This window comes from Taudactylus pleione, unplaced genomic scaffold, assembly GCF_031769625.1.
Source record: "Taudactylus pleione unplaced genomic scaffold, aTauple2 ptg000270l, whole genome shotgun sequence".
In the NCBI taxonomy this organism is placed as follows: domain Eukaryota; kingdom Metazoa; phylum Chordata; class Amphibia; order Anura; family Myobatrachidae; genus Taudactylus; species Taudactylus pleione.
This window is the reverse complement of record NW_028284672.1, coordinates 6,633,008-6,659,337: the sequence shown is the minus strand read 5'-3', so window position 1 is coordinate 6,659,337 and position 26,330 is coordinate 6,633,008. Positions and strand designations below refer to the sequence as shown.

Genomic DNA, 26,330 nt, shown 5'->3' with positions numbered 1-26,330 from the left:
TTTTTCCCAGTTTATACGTGTTTTGAGGATCTGCAGTGACCGGACGACTGCAGTCCTCAAAATTGATGAAATGATACAGGGTTTTGTTTCTAGAGGATATGACATACAGATGTTGCTTGGGGCTAAAGAGCGTGCCTTGTCTAAATCCCGTGATGAGCTATTATGCCCAAATGAATGTAAACAGAACAAAAATCGGTTCCCTTGGGTTAAACACTTCAATACCTTAAGTGATAAAATCAATTCTGTGTCTAAACACCACTGGTCATTATTACAAAAGGATGCTGATTTGAATTTGAAGGACACTACACTAATGCCGTGTTATACACGCGGGAAGAACATTCGGAATTGGGTAGTGAAAACAGACATCACTGGTTTTGATAAAAAGGAAGGTGAGGGCTTCCTAAAACCGAAAATGGGATGTTTTAAATGTCTTAATTGCCTCACTTGCAGGTATATGACCACTGGGGATTCATTCTATCACCCACATAGTGGGAAGAAATTCAGTATTAGACACAGGGTGACGTGTACAACTAAGTTCATAGTATACATGATCACATGCCCGTGTGGGCTGAGCTATATCGGGAAGACCGACCGCACTTTGTGGGAGAGAATGGCTTTGCACCGATCTGCAATCCGGGCTGCTGGCAAATCTGGTGCAAGTGATCAACCAGTGGCCAGACATTTTTATGAGGCACAACACAATCTAGCTACACTAAGATACATTATCATAGATCATGTACCAGTTTGGGTACGGGGTGGCAATAGATCATTAAAATTACTCCAGTGTGAGTCCCGTTGGATTCATAGTTTGGGGACTATTTACCCAAAGGGCCTAAATGAAAATCTTGGATTACATTGCTTCCTATAGGCTCGTGGAGATTATATCTGCGAATATGATGATTTTTTATTCTACGTTCATATTTACACATGGTCCCTAGATACATATACCGCAATGGTTGCTCTATAACATTGATTATATGCCATAACTATGGACGTCGGTCCGGGTTGTTGGCTTTATTGTAATATACAGTAGCATTTATTTAACTTTGCGGAATATAAGTGTTATGTGTTATCATACTTGATGGGTCTTTTGGACCTTATGCTTGATCAATATGTTATAGCATATGCCGGGGCAAATTGATTACTATTTATGTAATCGTTATGTATCTGTTGGCTTATGAATAAAGGGAAAGGTGTTTATGTGACAGAGACATCGGCTACTATATGCCATTATATGGTTCATTAGTAATGAGTAATAATGGATGTATGTTAATAGCACTGTGCCTCCATATAGGAGTTTCCTTCAATTTGTTTTTATTTTCACTATTGTGGTCATGGCAACGGGTCGCGCCTGTGAGGTCATCACTGGGCGTTTCCATGTTAGACCCGGAAGCCGTGGCGTTTGCACGTGGTGTGGTGTAAGGGTATGTAAGTACTGTGTTTTTTGTATTGTCTGTATCTTGAGAACGATGCATTAAAGGGCATCGAAACATTGATGCATTACTCCTGCCTATTGTTATCTTTTGTGGAGTGCCGCTGCCAAAGGAACTATATATATATATATATATATATATATATATATATATATATATTATCATAGAGATGTGCAGTTTGATTTTCCTTAAATATGAACATACCAAACGTAAGGGTTCCAAGTCAAATTGAGTCCTAGTACTGTACCTTTTATTGACTTTCTATTGATTTACTTTGAATTTTAAGAAATCCACAACTGACCCAAAACCGAACCCAAACTAAAGCACTAGAGGGTGGTTTTGTCAAAACCGAAACACGATGATAAATTAGAGCCAAAATCAAAACCGAAAAACAGGGGTCTGCGCACACCTCTAATATACAGTCCCAAACTAAATAGCATCCACTTTGCACAGTGTCCTCTATTGACTAGAACATAAGAGACAGCCATATGATGGCATGCGCTCAGGGGGAGAAGGTGGCAGTGCACTGGTATTCTGAAGTCCTGTTATGGGGCTGGTAACAGTTACATTGTTGAGATTACAGGTATAGGGTTAAGTTTAGACTTGGGTCTCTAACTGTATAAAAATGTTAGGTCAACATGTTGACTGTCGACATGCACAATATTGACATTATGTTGACGTTACAACTAGATCATTCCGACCATGTAGACATTTATGGTGTCAACATTTGGAACCACACCTCTTCCATATACCACGTAAAATTAATATGATATAGTTAAAATGGAATGCGGTCATAATCCAGACAGTGGGGATTCAGGCACTTAGAAAACCGGTGCCGGAATCCCAAAGATAAGTAGCGGGGTTAGGAGTAGGGTTATCATTAGGGGTTAGGATTAGTCACTAGGGGGAGGGTTGGGGTTAGGGTGTGGGGAGGGGGAGGTTAGGGATAGGCATTAGGGGGGAGGTTAGGTTCAGGCACTGGGGAGTGAGGGTTAGGGTAGGGAGAGGGGCATGGTTAGAATACCGACCGACAGGTGTCGTTATATCAACCCTATCGGGATGCCAGCGTCGAAATTCTCACCGCTGGGATCCCAAGTGCTGGCATCCCGTACCCAACCCAGCTGAACAATACTGGGATTTTATAAGTTCTATTACAAATTGTTCCAAACTTGTATGTGTATTTTCTGGCTATGGCTTTTCTAAGGCTCTGATGCAAAACCATGTAGATCAGCGTTTGATCAGAAAACATTGGCAGTATTGTTAGAATTTTCTCTTCTTAAAGTAAAGCAGCTTTATTTAAGACGTACATTTCTGCAAGTACAGCAGCATCTTCAGTAGCTGTATTTTTTCTGAGAACTTTAAAGAAGAAACAACATTATCTGTTACTGTGCTGAAATAATGTAAGACCCTGCTTTGTTCTTCTCATGTAGTGTTGTTTAGCCGTTAATGGTTCTTTGCTGCTCCAGTAGGCTCTCCAGCATTTTGTATGTGCAGATGTTGTAGCAGCTTATACTGATCTCAGAATTATGCCGTATTTTGTATGCTTTTGGCTCTGCGCTCTAAACAAAAATCTTACATTCTATTTCAAGACTGTGCCCTAGGTTGACTCCATTTTCAGAAATTGCAATGTCTGTAATCAGTTCAAGAGGCACGAGATGTGTTTCTATTACACGGCATACTGCTGAAAATGGGTAATATAGCCAAAGCCTAGAACAGTGGTTGCAATGCTGAATATACAGAAGTGATGGGATCTAACAGTATTATCTTCTGCTCATTCTAATGATAAAAAGTAAGAAATCTAAATTTGTTTACTGATTTGATAATGCAAAGACCCAAATGTAATAGCCTGTGAGATGCAGGCACTGTCGTCATTTTGCCAAATGTTGCCGTTAGATTTAAGGTGCCCATCCACTAAGCGATTAAAAACCTAGCGATTGGGCGTCGTTATCGCTCAATCGCTTGGTAATCGGCCGCAAATCGGGCAGTAAAATGTTAAAAACGACCAGCGATGCGCGCGCCCGCTGGTCGTTTTTAACATCTATCATCGGCCAAAAATGACGGTCAACCTGATGACCGCCGTCAGGTTGCCATGCTCGGGGATGATTGATCTGCATACACTGAATGTCTGAACATTCAGTGTATGCACTTCACCCCTAGGGGGATGACAGTGCGATTACTATGTAGTAATCAAGCCGTCATCCCCGCATCTAGTAGTGGATAGGCAGCATTAAAGTGGCAATAATTTAAAACACATAACCAACTGGTTTTGCTTTTTAAATTATTGGCTGTTTAAATTAACAAAATTACACTGGTGCCTGCAAGTTGCAGATTATTAGATTTGGGTTACAGGATTTGATACACAAAAAATATTTTTTTCTATTTCTTATATGTTGCATAACAGCAGGGCCAGATCGGCCATCTGGCACTTCTGGCAAATGCCAAAAGGTCCAATAGCCTAATTGGCCAGTCTGGTCTGAAACCCCGCAGAGCAGTTCCGCCTCCCGGCACATTGGTCAGCCAGGATACTGAAAAATAGGGGTGTGCTGCGAGGCCAGGCTCCCATGATGCGTGGCACTCCCCAGTTAGCTTTAATCATGCCCCCATAAGATGAGGACATGCCCCCATGAGGTGAGCGCACATGCCTGCGACATGCTGATCAAGAGCCCCAGTCCATGCCTGCCTAACAGTGTCTCACATGAACCTGTTCCCTCAAAATATCAAAACAATATTTTACTTTAGAAACTTACCCTCTGTACAACACACAAAACTCTTTTTTTCCTAGTGCGATTTGAACTAGATAAGAATGATTTCTCTCTCTAAAACAGGCCTATTCAACTGGTTACCCATAGGCCAAATGCAGCTCACGAGAAGGTACAGTAACATAGCATTTGGCTAGCTGGTCCTGGCTGGTAGTAGACACTGTCCAGGATCTGCCGATGCTCCAGCGAATTTCCAGAGGGGGGGTTTTCAAATGCTTAATTTTAGAGAGAGTGTGGCCAGTCAATGAAGAGGGTAGAATTAGTACTTAACCTGCTTTAATAAGCGTCATACAAAGTGTATTGTGTGTATTAATTCCAGCATATACAGGACCAGTGATCACAGTAAGCCATTAGATGCGCCAGTAGGCCATCCTGCCTGAGCTGAATGTATTTATTTTAGATGTGTGCACCATTCCAGCATTGGAGCAAGTCCGGGAGCCTGGAGGAGCAGCAGAAGAACCTAGCACTGCCATGGACATATATGTACATATTGGGCTCTATAGCTGTGCATCTCTAATAGTGCATGTTTTCCAGATCTTCTATTTGGTGCACAGGTTATTTATTACTGGCTGATACATGTTAAAAGATCCACAGGTGGTGCTAATTATTTCATTTGTGATACTGAGAAGAACATGCAGCACTAGTAACAAGCTATTATATTACTATTTCTATTGTGGTCATGGTGTGGGCTGGGAAGGAGGGTTTCCAGGCAGACGGAAACCCCCCCTGCGTTTGCCTATGCAGCAACTCAGCGGTGGAGCTCTGGCCAATCCCGCATGTGACCTCCTTCTCTGCACAATGCGGGCAGGTCATTCACAGTGTTATTGGAAATGGAGAGCAGATAAACAGGCAGAGTGGACTCCAGTGAGGAAAGCCCATCTGCTGTACCAGGGATCTGGCAGCCAAGGTAAATCGGGGTATTATAAGGAGTTTGATGGTATACAAGGGGCAACTGGAGGAGTCTAATGGCCTAAAAGGAGCATGTGGAGGAGTTTGACAGCATATAAGGGGCATTTGGATGGGTCTGATGGTTTTGATTTTGTCTGTAATTTTTTTTGTGTACCGATCTCCCATATGCCTCTATGTCCCTACACTTCCCTTCCTGTGTCGTTTTGTGCAACACTGTGTCCTTTAGATGTAAGTCTGTTGATTTATTACTGTTCAATTAGGGCATTATGTGGTATAATGTGGTATGAGGGCACTGTATGGCATAAAGTGGAGTCAGGGCACTCTGCTTCATAATGCAAACTGAGGCATAATGTGGAGTCAGGGCACTGTGGGGTTGATGTAAAAAGCAGGGATAAGAGTAGAGAAGTTGCCCATAGCAACCAATCAGTTTCTACCTATCATTTTATAGAATTGATAAATGCTACCTTAAAGCTGATTGGTTGTTATGAGCAACATTTCCACTGGTCCATTTCTCCACTCTTTTCACTGGTTGATACGTCAATCCCTTAGTTTCATAATGCAAACTGAGAGCACTATGAGGCATAATATGGATTGAGGGCAGATTGTGCTATAATGTGAACTGAGGGCACTGTGAGTCATAATGTGGGTTGAGAGCAGAGTGTGCTATAATGTAAACTGAGAGCATAAATGCGGATTGAGGGCACAGAGGCATAATGCGGATTGAGGGCACAGTGTAATTTAATTGTACTGAGGGCACTGTTGCATAATGTGGGTTGAGGGCACAGTGTGATATAATGTGAACTGAGGGCACTGTTGTATATGTGAACTGAGGGCACAGTGTGGCACAATTTGAACTTGGGGAAATGTGTGATACAAAAACTTTCCCTGTGTTTTTGTAGTAAAACTCAAATGAATGGTGTGCCAAATCTCCCTAAATTTTAAAAACTGGCCCACTCAAATTAATAGTTAATTACCCCTATAATGTTGTGTCTATATTTCTGATAACCATTTTCCAGACTGAAAGCTACTGAATATTTACAAATAATTAATCATAATGGGAAATATGTACATTATGAGTGCGGGCATAATTTCTGTTTTAGCAAACATTGCATCTAGATTTTTCCTACCTGAAACACCACGTAGAACTAGAGCAATTTTCACAGCTTTTGCTATGTATTTATACCATATATTTCGATTATTTCATTTTACATATTTATTCATTTGCAAAAGCTAGTTTCTTTAAAATGACAAACATTAAGAGGAAAGGTTACTTACCCCTCATGCTGCTTAGGCAGTTGTAGATCTGTGTGTGGCTTGATCCCTTTTTTGGTCTGGAAACTAGATTTGGATATGGAACCAACATCTGTAAGACTGGAAATTAAGTCTGGATTTTACAAGAACCCCAATAATTATCATAATATCCTAAGTGTATAGAAATATATATATTATTTTTTCTTGAATGGGTATATAAAATGTTAAGTACATAATTAATGTTATTAGTAACACTACAAAATTTAAAATCTTTCATTTTCATACTGACTAGACCAGTGTTTCCCAAACTCAGGCCCTGATTCAGAGCCGGACGCTCTGACAGAGCGCTCGCTCTGAATCAGGGCCGGCCTTCTTGTTTTTTAGAGCGGCCTCCTGGCTACTCGCATAGCTGTGGGTAACCACCCACAGCTATAGCGAGCGGCCAGGAAGATGGTCGCGATGGTCAAGACCATCACGACCATCGGGCTTGCGATGAGACCCTTGTGGTAGGGTCTCGTTGCCGCATGCCCCAGAGAGATTTTGGCTCTCACAAAGCCGAAACCTATCCCACTGACATCACTCGTGATGTTAGTGGGGCCGCCCCTGCCGATATCGACAGGTTGTGCATGTTCGGGAATGAGGGAAGCGACATATCGTTCAGTGTGGGCACATTAGCCACTGCATAGGGTGATGAACGATTGTACGATTACAATGTTGTAAATGTACAGTCGTTCCACTCTCGTGTAGTCAGTACGCACCTTGAGGGAGCATTGAAAACTGGGTTTGGGAAACACTGGACTAGACAAAGTGATCCTGCATTGTTTTGCACAATTTTAAATTGTAGACAAATGTGAGAGATGCATGATGGTAAAATCATTTGTGAGTCAATTTATATTTTCCAAAAATTTGGCAAACAGTGGCAATTTTACCTTTATTTCCTGTGAGGGTCGTCCCATAAGCATAATGACTGTAAGAAGTTCACTTCATTCTCCAAAGATGTCAGGAGCTGATTCAGAGCCGCTCGCATGATGTGTATGCAAATTGCGTAGGCAGTGCAATCACAAAGCAATGCATTAGCACGCCCAGTATTTCTTACAGAGCGATCACATAGTGTATACAGACACCCACCAGCCTGTTTTAAGATGCCCACTTGTGCACGTCATGTTCAGGAAGTGTATGCAGCCATCGGTACATCGGGTAACATCGGATGCTATTGCAGCACTTGAGGTTGACCATACCCTGCCGCAAGCACTGCGAGCACTTCAGTGTAAAAACAAGCCAGGTGACGTGTACCATGATGCTGTCTTTTTAATATACACACCTCTAAAATGCAGTTCAGATGCTCATGCAAAACTGCGTTTGCACCTCCACTCCCCCTGTTTTTAATGGCCAGTCCCTGTTACCACCTACAAATGGCTTCCCCTGTCACTCACTGTGCTGGGATGTCTATGCGCAGCGAGCTAATGCATTGTGAACTTTTGCTAAGATATGTGCATGTGCACTGCAATGCATACGCATGTGCACACTGCATACCATCGGCAGCAGCGAGAGTATGCATCTTAGCGAGCGGCTCTGATTGAGCTCCTCAAGTGATCAGTGGTATAATAACAATGGGTGCAGAATGTGCAATGCAAACAGGTACCCAAGTCCCATGCTGCCCACTGAAAACCCAGGAAATGAGTAAATTAGAAGTGACTTCCATCAGCACTGCTTTTGTCACTGCCCCCCACCTCCCATGCTGCAATTGTCACTCTGGTTACCTCATTCTACACCGAGGCTTGATCTAAAGACAGGAGGTAGGGGACTTAAAAGGCTTATCAGGCTCCAGTGCTGCACTCCCTTCATCGTGACTTTGCACATTGTCCCTGATTCACTACGGATCACTATTGTGATTGCAGCTGAGATTACGCAAGCAGTTTTGCTGCGAAACTATGCTAATGTCTGCAACTTCTCACCCAGCATAGAGACGCCCACTACCACTATCGCACATTCGTAAGACTTTGCAATGCTGTGTATACATCAGTAACATCGAGTAACATCGGCCCCTAATGCTCTGACCTGGATCAGAAGTTGCAACTCTCGTTGCACGAAATGAGTACTCAAGCTGCGAATGCTGTTGCAGTGGCTAATTTAGGGAACGCCCATTCAAATGGACAGGCACGCTTGCGTTTCTCCAACCACTCCCACATCACCACTCTAACTCACTCTGCGATTACTTTGTATCTGCGTATATGATCACAGTGCGATCGCAATACTGACCGACGTGCGAACACTGCCAATCTGTGTACGCTAATGCAGTTGAGATCCGTGATAACTCAGGTTCGTTGGCCTATTAGTATCTTAAAAACCCCTCTCAGTGCTGGTCCAGGCTACAAAGAAACAGCCTTGTTGAATAAATAATTTGACAAAATGTGCAGCATACTTGCATCAAAAATATTTAATACATCCTTAGGCTGCTGGTTTCCACTTAAACAGGGAGGCCACACGTATAGGGGAGTCTTTTATTTTATTAAACGTTTCTTGTATTGCACGTGTCTTTATTTTATTTTACTAGTTTGGTATAATGGTCAGGGGCTTTGGGGATTTGTACACATTATTTTAGGATCACAGGGGTGGGAGCAGTCAGTGGACCCTAATCTGTTTAACTTTCATAGACTCCACAGCCCAGAGGGTTGGAAAAAGCTCCAACATATATCAATGCAGGGGTAGAAGCCTATGGGAGGCAGACCCTGATAGAGGCACAAATCCTGTGAAGATCAGCATGGTTTGCACTATGCAAGGGGATCCCCAATTTGTGGTATTATTGGTACAGTGAGAACCAGCCCAGATTATCTATGTTTGGGGAGTGACGCATGCTACACTTTTTTAAGTTTTAGACTAACAAAACACCAGCATTATCAATCAATCAGGTCACTAGGGTCATTTTGCCTTTTTATTGTTGAATCTAAGCAAAAGTCACAATGACTTTCAAATATAGAGCAATCATTTGGCTAAACCGTGAAATAGATAATTTTTGTTATTTCAGACAACTTTAGTGAGGAGCCCAAATTTCAGAGTGTCACCTTCCACCAAACCATGGAAGAGTCTCTTAAAGATGGGTTGAGTAAAGGGGTGAATACTAAAGATACCTTTTAGTGAATGTATCTCACCGTTATTAGGTAAATTGGATAAAGGTCTTCGCCTTCTAGAGCAGAGTTTATGTATATTGTGGAATAATCGTATACTGTGTTCTTCTTCTTCTCTGAGAGTGGTGTATTACCAACATCCAAACTTAGAGGGGATCAGTACTTTCCATCCTAGGGACGGCGCCTTTGGACCGCTCATATTTCTATGTGCAGACTCAGTGCAGGGCCCCTCTTCTCTCCGGTAGTGACGCGGTGCAGCATTGGCTGTAGATTCTGGCTTAGTGGCAGAATCTACTGCGCATGCGCGAGCGCCATTTTCCCGGGGACAGCAGTACTGTGCATGCCGGGAAAATGGCCGCCATTATTTTCCCATTGATTTTTGCTACTCTGCGGTGCCGGTTTGGCGCTGCAGAGCAGAACTTCGGACAGGTAAGTTTAAGACTATATGGGGTCATGGTGCGCGGTGTGGGCCCCCCTGGACTGAGTCCACCACACACCCTGCACCCATTATAGATACGCCACTGCCCACTACAGTATGTGTCTTAAAAATTCATTATTACCAGACGTTCTAGTACCATAACTAGCAGTTGTGCCAGATGCATTCCTAGAAACTACAATCTTCTCCACAATCCTGAATGATCCCCGCAATCTAATTCATTTAACAATTAATTTAACAATTGTTGGAAAATGAGGAAATCCACGTGTTGTGACTAGGCTACAATCCCATTGTGCAACAAGCCTATAATTTGTAACGAAGAGTTTTATCAAGAATACATTGTTGCATACAAACACATAAGAAACACTAATCAACAATCTGCCTAAATTGATAGATGCCATTATTGCACAGACGATGCTTACTGTGGCAGTTTACTTTATTTCCTGTATTTCAGAACCAGTTGTTTTTAATCCTTCCCATGTTGTTTTTATTGTCATTTCAACAAAATGCATATAGTTCACAAGCATTTAACAAAGGTAGAATAACAAAACACTTCGTAAAAGAATTACACAATACGAAAGACCCTATAATGAAAATGTCAGACAATGGAGGGAGCGCGGTTCTACGCAGATATCAGACAGGAAGTTCTCAGACAGCTAAGAAATACAAATAATATACATTTTCTCTCCTAAGCTCCTGGCTGCATATAAAACAGCAGAGGGGAGTTTGTAAGTTTCCAAAGGAGATGATATTGCAGCTACAAGCAGATTTGGAGAACATGTTCATTCTGATATTTACTTTGTCTTCACCACACACAGAGACTCACAGATTTAGGGTACTTACCTACAATATGACAAAGGGGCTAAAATAGAGCTAAATGTATGACCTCTAGCTTAGTGTATCTTGTGTGAACTTGCACTGCTTATGCAGGAAATTAGCACACACAATGCAGCTATACAGAATCATACAGTATGCACGCTAAGGGGAATTCAATTCAAAGCGATGTTGAATAGCCGTGGGAGGGAGCTCCCACAGGTATTCAATTCAACGCGCGATTTGGGCGGGCTAAGGATTTCTTCTTGCACCCCCCTGGGGATGCGTGGAGAAATCAGACAAAAGAGCCGGGCGCGCAGCTGATTTCCTGCTTAGCACGCCGCTAACAGCCGGCACTTTAGTCAGAGAATGCCGGTTCTCGTGCCTAAACACCCAGGTTAAATCGCAGGAACCAGCATTCTCCGACATAACAGCGCACTGAAATGAATAGCTACGTGTGCTCCCTCCCGGCGCTATTCAGTACGCATTGAATTGAATCCCGCCCTCTGTTTGCATCGCGACTGAAAAAGGCAGAATTGGGGTGGGAAGATGCTTTGTCACATAGGAAAAATTCAGGGAGGATAGGTTCACAGTAATGTGGGCTATACAGACCAGCACATGAATATACTGGGTTTTTTGGCCAAATTTCAGGTATTTTTCGCCGATTGTTTTTCATGGTATCCAATTAAACCCCATTTTTTACGTCCGAAAATGTTCTGCTTTTCACACGAAAACACATAGGATCTGCGAAAAGTCACGGACCTATGAAATTTCACTGCCGCGAACGGGAGTAAAATGGCTCCTTATCACGGATTCGTTTTCGCCTGCCTTAGGCAGGTGAAACAAAATCCCTGATAAATGCTGACATTGGGGCTAATTGGATAGCCACAGGCAGGGCCGCCATCAGGGAAGGACTGACGGAACTATACTGTAGTCCCAGGCCCGGACAGAAAGGGGGCCAAGGTAGCAGCGGAGTGGACAAGTGCCAGCGGTATTTTCAATTTGGAGCCCGCCACAAGCTGATCGGAGCTTGCGGAGCGGCAGCCAATCAGGAGCCGGAGCAGCTGCGGCTCCTGATTGGCTGCCGGTCTGCAAGCTCTGATTGGCTTGCTGCCAGTGCTATATTCAAAATGCTGTTGCCTGTCCCCGGCTCCCTCTCTCTCTGTCCGGGTAAATGTGAGAGGTATGACTGGAGCAGGAGCCACAGTACAACAACTGCCTGCCAGTTTGGAGAGGTTGTGCAAGGAAGACAGCAGCCAGGGAGAGAGAGAGAGCAGCAGTTGCGGGCGGAGAAGCTATCTACAGCCACCGCATGCAGAGGAAGGACGGGCAGGAGCAGGAGAGGTGGGAGACAAACCAGGTACATAGACTCCAGTTTTTACACCCTCAGTCTGCTCTCACACCCTCACCCTGCTCTCACACCGACACCCTGCCCTCACACCCTCACCCTGCTCTCACACCCACACCCTTCCCTCACACCCTCAGTCTGCTCTCACAACCTCACCCTGCTCTCACACCCTCACCCTGCTCTCACACCCACACCCTCACCCTGCTCTAACACCCTCAGTATGCTCTCACACTCTCACCCTGCTCTCAGACCCACATCCTCAGCCTCCTATCACACCCTCACCCTGCCCTCGCAACCTCACCCTGCTCTCGCACCCTCACCCTACTCTCACACCCTCACCCTGCTCTCACACCCACACCCTGCTCTCACACCCATACGCTCAGCCTCCTATCACACCTTCAACCTCACCCTGCTCTCACACCCACATCCTCACCCTGCTCTCACATCCTCACCCTGCTCTCACACTTTAACCCTCCCACGGCTCCACCTCACCCTCACGCTGATCACACCCTCACCATCACGCTGTTCACACACATTATCCACAGTGATGCCCACCTCTGACAAACTGCTCCCCTCCCCACCCTGCCTATTTTGTCAGTCCCAGGCCCCATAATTTCTGATGGCAGCCCTGGCCCCTTGTTTGGTAATTAGCCACGGTAATTTACCGTGGCTAATTGGATGCCGGCCTATGTCTGTTTGTAGATGTATCTTTTGTATTCTTATTATCCTTTATGTGGTGCCACAACAGGTCTGCATCACCTTCCAAACTGCATAAAAAGAAACAGTGCAGACATATCAGTATATAAAGTGCAAACCAATCACAGTTCAAAAAAATGCAGAGCATCGGTGGATAAAAGTCATGTAAACATTTGTACCTAGTACAGGATAAGTCCAGGTAGACACTCATGACGACTAGTATAACTAGACATAAGCGGTTCGCTTTTGCTGAAAGCTGAACACACCAGATTCAAATCGAGTCCCAGATTGGATCACTTTTGGGTTCTGCATAGAACCGAGTCCCGACCAGGTCTTCTCCCCGAATTCGCAACTCAGATCTAAAAGCCAGATCTTGCATAAATTGGTTGCATTTAAGTCCCACCCCGGGATTTCAGGTGCTGTGAGGTGGTCAAAATTTACTGGAAATTAATGTTATTGATGTTAATACTATAGAAATAAAAACAGGTCCTAGTTACATGATTTTTGCTGGTTGTATCAATTTTAAAGAAATCCCAAACCAAAACATTTAATGGTGGTTTTGCAAAAACTAAAAAACCAAAAACAGGGGTCAGCGCATATCTCTAGTATAAACTAGGTACATTTGCTATGAACAGAGATATTAAATGAAAAATTCCGCTGGTATTTGCCTTCATTGGTAAAGGGGGCCATGGTTTGTACACTCAGAACAATAACAAAAAAGAAGACTAATTTTTAAAAGATGCACTGACTGTACTATTAAAACACAACAAACTTTATTGATATACCTTAAAAATCATATACTGGTAACTTGGAAAGCAAAATAATAATAACATGGGAAAATAGGGAGGTTTTTTTTAACAATTCCAGACACTACGGGGGGGTATCCAATTAGCCACGGTAAATACTGCGGCTAGTTACCTCGCCCGGGGCTATCCAATTAGCCCGAAGTCGGCCCGACACTGGTACTTATCAGGGCTTTTTTTTCAGGACCTGATGTGTCCCGAAAAATAATCCACGATAAGTGACATTTTTTCATTAAAAAAAAAGGCAAAAACACATAGGTCCGCGAGCCTATCGCGGCTCCTATGTGTTTGCGGGAGAACTATCCTATTATTTTGACCAAAATAATAGGATAGGGTGAAAAAAACATTGCCGAAAATAGGGGATAATCTGCAAAAAATCCCTGTTTTTACACCGATCGCGGGGATCAATTAGCGCCCGAACAATGGGCCTGATTCAGAGACGGACGCTCGCTCTGAATCAGTGCATTTTTTTTTTTTGCAGCCACACACAGCTATTGCATGCAGCCAGGATGATGGTCGCGATGGTCAAGAACATTGCGACTATCAGGGCTTGAAACGAGACCCTTGTGGTAGGGTCTCGTGGCCGCAAGCCCCAGAGAGCTCCTGGCTCTAATAGAGTCGGAAGCTCTCACACTGACATCACTGGTGATGTCAGTGGGGCCGCCCACAAATGGCAGGCGTTCGCATGGGACCGCCTCCGTTTGTGAAGCCACCCCCCCACCATGCCTACAAAACGGAGCGAGCTGTCGATCAAGCGCTTGCGAGCGGGTCTGAATCAGGCCCATGTTTGGGGCTAATTGGATACTGCTCTAAATCTAGGACCGAACAGATCAGTCTTGTTATGCAGAAAATAATAAATTACTTGGTGTATTATAGCATAAGTCACAAATGGCTCAATCTTATATTCAACCTACTTAATCTCAAAGAGGACTTATGATGAAATACAAATGTCATTTGTTTAAGGACACTAGAGAGTGCTGGATAATTGAAGACTTTTATTCTGATGAAACATGACACCAAGAAGAGTGAAAGCTATCACTCTGATAAAAAAAATTTACATTTCGGTTAGTAATATACGATAACTCTGTGTCATACACTATTATAAAGTATACTTGCTGTGGCAATTATGTATAAATGCTCAAACATCAAGTTTGTGTCTGAATCTATATATCCATAGTCAGTAGTGGATTGCCAAATAGGCAGAGTAGGCACCAGCCTATGGGCCCCGCTACAATGAAGCAAAATAATATTGATTTGAACTTGAAAGAAAATTACTATCAGGCTTTCTTAAATTGTTTCCAAAAGATAGAAAAAAAAAGATCAACTCAACGAAATTAAAACTTTACATTAAAGACTCTATAGAGAAAATACTGTATTAATGTAATGTAACCATTAAAAATGTAAAGTACATAAATTATAGACATCATTTTCACACCACAGTTTGGGCTTCATTTAGAGGCGGCCATACGGTCTACGACTGCACGGCCGCCTCGATGTTTGTCCAGTGCGCATGCGCACGAGGGAGCCGGCTCCTTCGTGCGCATGCGTGAGACCCGCTACGACCGACAGCGCCGGTCGTAGCGGGCCTCTTTCCAAAGGGGGCGAGCTGTCGATGTTGATTGTCAGCTCGCCCCGTTTGGAAGGCAGGCCGGGGGCGTGGCAGCCCAAACGGAGGAGAGCTTCCGGCTCTGACAGAGCCAGAAGCTCTCCGGTGCTTACGACAAGTGAGACCCTACTCTAGGGTCTCGTCGTAAGCCCCAATGGTCGCGATGGTCTATGACCATCGTGACCATCACCCTAGCGGTCGTTAGAGCTGTGGGTGTAAACCCACTGCCTAACGACCGAAACAGAGGCGGCCGGTCAGGATGCAAGTGGCCGCCCAGTTTCTGAGCGACCGCTTGCATTCTCCGACCGCCTCTGAATGAGGGCCCTTGTCTCTTAAAAGCTCATCTTCTGTCAGCTGTCAGTTTGTAAAAAACATTTGGTGCAACCTATGTACGGCATACTTGCCTACTTTTGAAAAAGCATTTCAGGGAGATAGTGATAGCAGCACCTATGAGCTTGGCGGTAAAGTGGGCGTGCACAGCTACATCTGAGAGACTTGCCATAAAATGACTTACATCCAAATGTTAATGAGCCCCAAAGCAGTTAGTAAGCTCTACATGTTGGTGAAAACACACTGATACTTTTCAGGGTTTGCTCATGTATCGTGTTTTACAGTGGGTTCCATATAACAGGCCACGAGAAATTTTGTATGTAAATGCATGTAGCCATAGGGGTCATTGTGCTTTAAAGCCAATGCAGTGAAATGGCACTGATGATCTCACTTGAATGTATATATCTCTGATTTCTTTATTTACTAAGTATATAACAGCAAGATAATGGGTTTAAGCTGCAATCAGGGAGATTACTAGACTCTTCAGGGAGTCAGGGAGATTGCTACTATTTCAGGGAGTCTCCCTGACAATCAGGGAGAGGTGGTAAGTATGTACTGTATGTATGGTTTATTAAAATTGTTGGTTGCACAACGAAAAAGTACAGGGAAATAAATATTGCTGAATACCTAAAATGGCCATGCAGAACCAAATGCCGATTCTGGCCGATTTCACCCCAACAGAACCATTACATAATATTAATAAGCGTATCAATCTGATGATTTTAAAATATAATAAAGCATTGATTTCTATAATGCATATGGGTGTAATCTTTTTGCAACATATATCCATAATTTATTCCTACCTTGGCAGGAATGGCCTGGGCAGCGTTTTATTCCTGTGCTTAGATGAAACAGCCTTTTCATAAGAGGCCATTGCAATCAGATCATCCCACCCGGCTCGGGGCAAAAGTCCATATTGTTGTCGCACACGTGTTAGGCTGTGAAAATATAAAATTGGATTTTTAGAACTTTTTATACGTTATACTGGTAATTATAGTAAGGTTGAAAAAAGGCAAAGGTTCATAGACATTAAACTTTCATAGATTGGGTTGATACAGATGTGTTCTGCTACCTTTGCTGATTGCGCTAAAAACGTATGCATGCATCGCTTCATGCGATTATCCGCAGCAGCATTCACTACCGTATACTATGGCGTGCACTGCGATCGCACCATGCAATCCAATGGAGGCGTGGGTGCAAACGCAGTGCCCATATCCGCTCGCAGGCGCACACCTCATGCTATGCATTGCACGATTTGCTGCATACACAGCAAAGATGTAGCAGGACACATCTGTACTTAGAAAGGCAAGATAAAGGGCCTGATTCAGAGCTGAACGCTCTGACCAGAGCGCTCGCTCTGAATCAGGGCCCTCCTCCATGAAAATGGAGCGGCCTCCTGGACGCTCGTATAGCTGTGGGTGACCACCCACAGCTATAGCGAGCGTCCATGATGATGGTCGCGATGGTCTTGACCATCGCTACCATCGGACTTGCGACGGAGACCCTGCGGTAGGGTCTCCCTGCCACAAGCCCTGGAGTGATTTTGGCTCTATCAGAGCCAAAATCACTCCCACTGACATCACTAGTGATGTCAGTGGGGCCGGCTTCAGACGGTAGGCGTTCCCATGGGAACGCCTCCGTCTGGCAGGCACGCCCACCAAAGGGGTCGTGCTGTCAATCAACATCGACAGCACGCCCCCTTTGGTGCGAGACCCGGAGCGATGGAAAGCCCGTCGCACCCTGGGTCTCGCGCATGCGCACGACGGAGCTCCCTCCGTCGTGCGCATGCGCAGTGGGGAACATCGACTCGCTTGCGAGCGTACTGCCGCTCGCGAGCGGGTCTGAATGACCCCCAAAATGCCCAATGTGTCAGATAAATATGAAACCTCAAGAGAAAGGATTCCTTCCTGACCCCAAGGGGTTTATATAATAGGTTGTGAGCTGCAGCAGCAGCTGCGGGAAATCCTTTGAGTCTTCCCATATTTTTAAAGCGGCAATCATTTTATAGGCTTTTGCAAAGTACGGGAGGACTCGCAGGAGTTCCTGCAGCGGCTGCAGCTCACAACCTATTATATAAGCCGCCAAGTTTGATAAAGGGACAAAACCTTTGCATCAGTCACCCATGGAATATTGTACCCTAATATGTACATTTAAAATATGTGAACACAACAATTAAAAAAAATAAAAATTCTACAATTTGAACCTTAGACATGTATAGGGATTCATATAGATAAAGAGGCCTTTTTGCATAAAAGCAGCATTTCTGTACCATACATGCATACGGACACTTATGTTCATATGTCTATTCAGGTGCATAATCACTTATGACAGAGAGGTAGAACAGAGGGGAGAAAAGGTGCTTGAAAACATAGGCCAAGTACAGTATTGGCATCCTCTCCTAAATGCAACTTGGTTATACCTAGAAGCAGATGCATATACTGTATATCTTATGAGGGCTGGAAAGCTAGTGTAAAATACTGCACCTACTGATGATAATCACCAGCATTAGCTTGCCATTTCTCACTGGCTGGCTTGTCATTGGCTAACTGTGGATTATTCCTTCCAGCTGATTGTGTTTTTCATTAATTTCCATTGTTGCTATATATTCATGTGTTCATAATCCTTACTATTAAATTACTAACTGTCAGGGTGTTTTTAATTAATTACTATTCCGTTGCTTAAAGCAGCAATCCAAAATAAATTATTATTGCTATTGTAAACCTAACTCACTGTGGCATGATATAAGGAGAATGTTGGTATTTACTATTTTCCCTTGACTTGTTTCTTTAGGCTACTATTAATGATTTATAACTCTGCTTTGTATCATGGACTACAATGGCAGCCAGTAACATGGTACAGTACATGATGTAGTGAGCAGTTAGGCTTTGAGCTCTGTGTACTTTGTTTAGTGTGAACTCCTCCCCGTCCTCCCAATCTGTCTTCACATGGCATATTTTGTAAAGGAGACAATTTATTGAAAGATATCTAAGAAAATGACTATTAGTTGCATGGATAAAAGGTACTTACTTTGCTATTTAACCACTTACCTGGCACAACCACAGCCAACTGGGCTTTCTTTGAAATTTCACATCCATTGTGACCATGCCATCCTGATGAGTGTCACGGCCTGGGGAACGTGGAGTTGTGTACCCGAACTGGGGTGTGAGACAGAGACACCTGAATCAAGAGGTGGTTTAAAAGTAGATGGTTTAATATAATTTCTGCTCATACAGCAATAGAGAAGACTATGAAATAAGATGTTACACTGTAGTCCTCCGTGCAGAGATAACGCAATATGAAAATAGAACTCGAAGAACTTGGAATTTGTATCCGGACTGGAGTAATGTGGATTGAACTTGAATAACTTGGAATTTGTATCCGGACTGGAGTAATGTGGATTGAACTTGATTAACTTGGAATTTGTATCCGGACTGGAGTAATGTGGATTGAACTTGATTAACTTGGAACTTGTATCCGGACTGGAGTAATGTGGATTGAACTTGAATAACTTGGAACTTGACTCCAGAATGGAGTAGCGTGGATTGAACTTGAATAACTTGGAACTTGACTGCTGAATGGAGTAGCATAGGTTTCACACAGGGAGCTCAGGAACATAAGTCATGCAGCAGCAATGGACATTGTTGCACTGGCAACCAGCATGTGTTACAAGGAGGTCTTTTATACCGGCAGGCTGAGGCGGATAGGCTGAGGCAACTTGAGACTGCTGGTGACTGGATGCACGAGTATCACCCGACCTGGACCAAGATGGCTGCACCCATGGTCCGGAAGACTTGTGTACTGGCACGCCATGCGCACATGGATCTGTGGCAGAGGAACACAGGCAACAGCGGGGATGTTACAGATGATTCTCAAGTGGAGGCCCAGCATCGGAAATCATGCGGGTAGCAGACCAGTGGCACCGTGGACCGCCATGGCACAGGCGCATGGGAAGATGCAGGGGTCTGAGGAGGAGGTCTCTAGCACAGTTTTTGACAGTACCCCCCCTTTTAAAAGTGGACTCCAGACACTTCCTCGGTTTGTGAGGAAATTTGGAATGGAAGCTCTTAATGAGATGAGGAGTATGAACATCGGTAGCAAAAATCCACATCCTCTCTTCTGGACCATAGCCCTTCCAATCAGTGAGATATTGGAGTAAACCGTAATGACAGGTAGAATCCAGGATCTTTTTGACTTCGAGTTCTTGTCCACGTTGAGTATGGACACAAGGAGACTTGGAAAGAACTCTCTGGAATCTATTCAAGATCAACGGCTTTAAAAGTGACACATGGAAAGAATTAGGAATTCATAGAACAGAAGGTAATTTAAATTTGGCAGCCACAGGATTGATCATTCTTTCTACAGGAAACGGGCCAATATATCGCGGAGCAAACTTCATGGATGGAATCCGGAGTCTGAGGTTCCAAGTAGACAACCATACTTGGAACTTTGGAGTGCGCCATCTCTTTCGATCTGCAAATTTTTTGTAGCACACAGATGCCTTCAGCAGCAAAGAATGAACCTTATCCCAGATAGCTGTGAGATGTTGAAGAGTATCTTTAACAGCTGGTACGTCAATAACTGGCAGTAATGGAAATCCAGGCAAATGAGGATGATGACCGTAAACAGTATAGAATGGTGTATTCTCAGTGGAGGAGTGGTAACGATCATTTTGGGCAAACTCAGCCCATGGCAGAAGCTTCAGCCAATCGTCTTGAGAAGATTAAATAAACAAGCGAAGGAACTGTTCAAGATCTTGGTTCACCATCTCCGTTTACCCATTAGTCTGAGGATGATAGGCTGTGGAATACTTGAGTTTCACTTGAGGGGTTGAGCATAGGAATGTCCAGAATTTTGCCACAAACTGGACTCCTCTGTCAGAGATAATTTCTTGGGGAAGGCCGTGTAAACAGGAAATTTAATAAAGAGTTGTGCAAGCTGAGATGCAGATGGCAGACCTGTCAGGGGAATGAAGAGAGCCATTTTGGAGATCATGTCAACGATGACCCAGATGGTATAGTGACCCTGATATGGCAGCAGGTCTGTGATAAAGTCCATGGATAAATGGTACCAAGGCTGTTGAGGAACAGCTAATGGATGCAGCAGACCAGGAGATGTTCCTCTGGAAATCTTGTGTTGGGCACATTACAGGAAGCAACGAAGTCTTGTACGTCCGCTTTTAGGGTAGGCCACCAATAGGACCCCTGAATAAACTTGACAGTCTTCTCCACACCAGTGTGTCCAGAAAATTGAGAAGCATGTGCCTAATGGAGTAATTTCTTATGTAGATCTGGTGAAACAAAAGTTTTTCCACGAGCAGGGTCAGGACTGAGCTTAGTAGAAGCAAATGACGTAGGTTCTAGAATTGGAGGAGAGAGTTCTTGGACTTGATCTTGTTCTGAGTTCAAAGAGCGAGATAAGGCATCAGCCTTTGTCTTCCAGAATGAAGGGGTGAGTCAAATCAGGTTGTTTCCATATGGGTGCTGAGATGAAGGCTTGCTTCAAATGATGGAATGCAGTGGTAGCTTATGGAGACCATATACTGGGGTTCGCTCCTTTCTGGGTAAGAACTGTAATAGGAGCAACCAGGGAAGAGAACCCATTAACAAGCTTGCGATAGTAGTTCTCAAAGCCTAAGAATTGCTGAATGGACTTTAACGTGATAGGCAATAACCAGTCAAGAATAGCCTGTAATTTCTGTGGATCCATTTGAAGTCTGGTTCCAGAAATTATATATCCAAGGAATGGAATGGTCGGGGTCTCAAACGTACACTTATCTAGTGTGCAAAAATGTAGATTTCTTCTTAACTGAAGAAGGACTTCTTTAACTTGAGAGCGATGTGACTGGAGATCTTGAGAGTAGATTAAAATGTTGTCTAGATAGACTACGACTGACTTGTAGAGAAGGACTCTGAAAATCTTGTTGACAAAATGCTGGCAGACAGCATTAGTGAGGTCGAAGGGCATGACCAAATATTCATAGTGCCCATCCCTGGTGTTTAATGCTGTCTTCCATTCGTCACCATCACATATAAGGATCAGATTATATGCTCCCCTTAGATCGAGCTTGGTAAAGATGGAGGCACCCTTCACTTTATCAAAGAGTTCAGTTATAAGCGGGAGCGGATACCAATTCTTGACGGTAATATCATTCAGTCCTTGGGAGTCGATGCAGGGGCAAAGACCACCGTCTTTTTTCTTCACAAAAGAGAACCCCACTCCGGCTGGCGAGGTGGAAGGATGAATAAACCCTTTCTCCAGGTTTTCTTTGATATACTCAGACATGGCTTGAGTCTCAGGCAATGAAAGGGGTAGGTTTGTCCATGTGGTGGAGTCTTTCCTGGAACTAGGTCGATAAGACAGTCCCATTCATGATGAGGAGGGAAAGTGTTAGCACCCTGCTTGCTGAACACATCACAAAAAGCTTGATAGACTTCGGGGAGACCTTCTAGAGGTTTCACAAGGGATTTTTGTAGGTGAACCACTTGAGGAAGACAATTCTGAAAGCAAAATGGACTCCAGGCAGTAATCTGTAAAGAAGCCCAATCAATACGAGGATTATGTCTTTGAAGCCATGGGAGGCCCAGAATTCATTTGTGAGAGGCTTTAGGAATCACAAGATAAGACAAACTTTCTACATGGAGCGCCCCAACTCTGAGCTTCAAAGACTGGGTGCGATGTGTAATTCTTCCAATGGCAATTCGACTACCATCTATAGCCATTAAGGACACTGGATGTCATTCAGTGGTTATGCAATATCTGTGAACGAAGTCCGCAGTGAGGAAATTCCCGGCAGCTCCTGAGTCAAGCAGAGCAGGAACACTTAAATAGACTTGGTTCACCTCCAACAAAGCAATGAGGGTAGGATCAGTTTTCTCATGTGATTCCATGGATACTCCTAACTTAACCACTCTATCATAGAAGAGGGCGTTACCTGGACGGGAAGGACAAGACTTGAAATAATGCTGCAGAGAAGCACAGTATAAACAGAGATTTCCTAGACGTCTTCTCTGACGTTCTTCAGTAGTCAGCAGGGAGCGAGTCACTTGCATGGGTTCATCAGGAGGAGAAGAAGAAGTAACATGTAGAACAGGACGACCCTTGGCTCTGTCAAACCAACTTCTCTCTGTAACTCGCTCTCTGTGTCGCAAGTCGACTTTATTACATAGGGAAATCAGACCATCCAATGAAGTGGGCAACTCACGGGAAGCTAGATAATCTTTGATTCTTTCAGACAATCCATTCCAAAAGACTGCTGTTAAGGCATCTTCATTTCAGCTTAGCTCTGATGCTAGAGTACAGAATAATATCACATATTGGCTTACCGTCTTGCTGCCTTGACGAAGACGTAAAACATCATTGGAGGCAGAGTTCGTTCTACCAGGTTTTCGAAAAGGGTGAAACGAACTCAGTGTAGTTGGAGAGAACTGGGTCAGCCTTCTCTCAGAGTGGAGAAACCCAGTCCAGGGCATCACTGGTTAATAATGAAATTATATATGTCACTCGAGTTCTTGCAATGGGAAAGTTTGCTGCTTACAATTCAAAGTGGATCTTGCACTGGTTTAGAAAACCTCGGCAAAACTGTGGATTCCCATCGAATCTGCTAGGAGGAGAAAGCTGAAGATGGGGTACTGGAGGAGGGACTGCTGAAGGAGTGGATGCAGGAACAGGATTATTGGACAGGAGGTCCGTCCTAGAGATCCCTGAGAGAAGAGCTTGAGTATTATAAAAGCGAGTAGAAACATCTTGAATGTATTGCATCAACTGCACCTGAGCAGATTCCTGTCTTCCCAGGCGATTCAACACATCCTGGGTGGATTCAGGTCCAGGGTCCTGAGTACCAGACGGGTCCATGTGGCCAGTGCAAACTGTCACGGCCTGGGGAATTTGGAGTTGTGTACACGAACTGGGGTGTGAGACAGAGACACCTGAATCAAGAGGTGGTTTAAAAGTAGCTGGTTTAATATAGTTTCTGCTCATACAGCAACAGAGTACACTATGAAATAAGATGTTATACTATAGTCCTCCGTGCAGAGATAACGCAATATGAATATAGAACTTGAAGAACTTGGAATTTGTATCTGGACTGGAGTAATGTGGATTGAACTTGAATAACTTGGAATTTGTATCCGGACTGGAGTAATGTGGATTGAACTTGATTAACTTGGAACTTGTATCTGGACTGGAGTAATGTGGATTGACTTGAATAACTTGGAACTTGACTCCAGAATGGAGTAGCGTGGATTGAACTTGAATAACTTGGAACTTGACTGCTGAATGGAGTAGCATAGGTTTCACACAGGGAGCTCAGGAACATAAGTCATGCAGCAGCAATGGTCATTGTTGCACTGGCAACCAGCATGTGTTACAAGGAGGTCTTTTATACCGGCAGGCAGAGGCGGATAGGCTGAGGCAACTTGAGACTGCTGGTGACTGGATGCACGAGTATCACCTGACCTGGACCAAGATGGCTGCACCCCTGGTCCGGAAGACTTGTGCACTGGCACGCCGTGCGCACATGGATCTGCGGCAGAGGAACACAGGCAACAGCGGGGATGTTGCAGACGATTCTCAAGTGGAGGCCCAGCATCGGAAATCACGTGGGCAGCAGGCCGACAGCACTGTGGACCACGATGGCACAGGAGCATGGGAAGATGCAAGGGTCTGAGGCGGAGGTCTCTAGCACCGTTTGTGACAATGAGTCCCCCATGTGTGAAAGAGGAAATCAGTTGTGCACATGTGGAGAATGGATTTCTTCCTGCTGCTCTTGCACCAAGAAGTGATGTAGCAATCTGTAACCACCGTCATCACTGATGAAATCACACCCAGAATGCCATGCAAACAGCACTGTGGGGTGCATGCGCATGTACTAAAAGTGCACTACTTAGTCTACCCCCCAGCACTGTTAGGCTGATCTCTGTGGGTGCAAAGATCATCTACAGCAGGGGGGACTAATGATTAGTCCCCACTTACCCACTATCAGCGGCACTCAGCATTAGGTGTGGTGAGAAGCACAATGCCACATGGTGTAATAAAAGAAGGGATGTAAGGGAGTGGATGATGCCCCCAAAAGTTTTATTGACCCCTTTTATTTGGTGGCCAAGAACTGATTGTGCTCCTTGCTCTAGGCAAAATGAAATTAATAAATTAAAGGCAGCAAAGTCCCTCCCCCAATTTTTGGGTAAGTACTACTGGTCCCAGATTCTAGAAAGAAGAACAGGTCCCCCTGTAGGGCAGAGGCAACTCACCCCACAGAAAGGAGTTGCCCCGTAACTACCACTTATGCCCAATAGGCCGCTGAGAAGCAATGCCCTCACGCCTAGTTGTGCCTCCTTCTGAAAAGTAATAGCGCAAACAAATGATACAACAAAGTGAACAAACATAGAACATCACATGACAAGACTGAGGAGTTATGGAAGGGGAATCCCTAAGTCAAAGAGAAAGCCATTTTAAGCACCAGCCTTTGAGTAACATAAAAGGTCCCACTTCTTGCTCACTCCATAAACCAACATTTAATCCTAATACTACCATTAAACATGTCTACACCCCCAAACTTGTCACTTATGTAGCATCAGGTGTATGCAGTCTTCTCTAGAATAAAATAGTTTAACGCTAAATGAGGCAGGATGCAATTGGGAAGCCGGCTGACATTATACCGACAGCCAGCTTCCCGACTGTCATATCCCGGCGAGGATGAAATGACCGGCGTCTAGATGTATACGCCGCTCAATTCAACGACACAGATCGAGCGCGGACAGCCGTGGGGGCAGGGGAGGGTTAGGTTTAGGGCTCCCGGGGGGGACTTAGGGTTAGGCACTCCCGGGGGGAGGTTAGGGTTAGGCACCCCCCAGGGGACTTAGGTTTATGCAGCGGGGAAGGGGGGTTAGATTTAGGCAATTAGAGGGGGGATTAGGGTTAGGGGGGTAGGTTAGGTTAGTTCATACTTACCTGGGGATGATCGGGATTTCCAGCGCAGTCGGGCTGCCGCTGCTGGGATCTGTTCCACTGTCGACCTTGACGCTGCCGGTAATCAAACTGCGGTATTACATACGGATTCCCATGAGGCCCATAGTAAACAGAATAACACTTAGATCATGTGAGTGGCATTTTGAAAGAAGCACACTAGCACTGGGCATACTTACTGACTTTTAATATACCCTCTCTGGGATATGCCCTGAGTGGAGACACAGCTGAGCAGTTCATATGCCATTAGGCCCCATCCCAGTAATCGGAATCGCAGGACCGTGAGGAGGGGGCCTGACTAAATTATGCAGTTTTGTGACATTTAGCCCTGTCCCTCCATACGGAGCCTTGATTCCCGGCAATTGTGCCGCGATTCCAGACAATTAACTCTGAATCCTGCTCACTTCAGTAGGAAGTGAATCTTTTAAAGTCTAAGTGAGTAATGACTACACCTGTATACCTGCTGGGTGACCTGGAAAATGTGACCTGTGTGGGGTCCTGAGGACTGAGGCCCTGATTCAGAGCTGGTCGCTCTGACAGAGTGTTCGCTCTGAAACAGGGCCGGTCTTTTTTTTTTCTTAGAGCGGCCAGGAAGATGGTCGCGATGGTCAAGACCATCGCGACCATCGGGCTTGCGACGAGACCCTTGTGGTAGGGTCTCGTTGCCACAAGCCCCATAGAGTTTTCGGTTCAAACAGAGCCGAAAGCTCTCCCATTGACATCACTTGTGATGTCAGTGGGGTCGCCCCCGGACGGTAGGTGTTCTCATGGGAATGCCTCCATCTGGGCAGCCACCCCCCCGGCCCGCCAACCAAAGGGGGCATGCTGTCACTCAACATCGACAGCACGCCCCCTTTGGTG

General features: G+C 44.6%; 1 protein-coding gene across 2 annotated transcripts in view; it reads right to left on the bottom strand.

The window, feature by feature from the left end:
• Nucleotides 1-26,330, bottom strand: part of LOC148513760 (uncharacterized) — a 98,725-nt gene that overhangs the window by 45,571 nt on the left and 26,824 nt on the right. The window contains exons 1-3 of one of the 2 annotated variants that reach the window (XM_088481408.1): nt 18,557-18,605; nt 16,313-16,447; nt 6,377-6,472 (exon numbers count right to left, since the gene is read on the bottom strand). In XM_088481408.1, the coding sequence (XP_088337534.1) occupies nt 6,377-6,472; nt 16,313-16,383 (167 nt within the window). In that variant the 5' untranslated portion in view covers nt 16,384-16,447; nt 18,557-18,605. Of the gene's footprint in view, nt 1-6,376; nt 6,473-16,312; nt 16,448-18,556; nt 18,606-26,330 lie in introns of those variants that run through there. The other variant, XM_088481407.1, reaches the window with a different exon arrangement.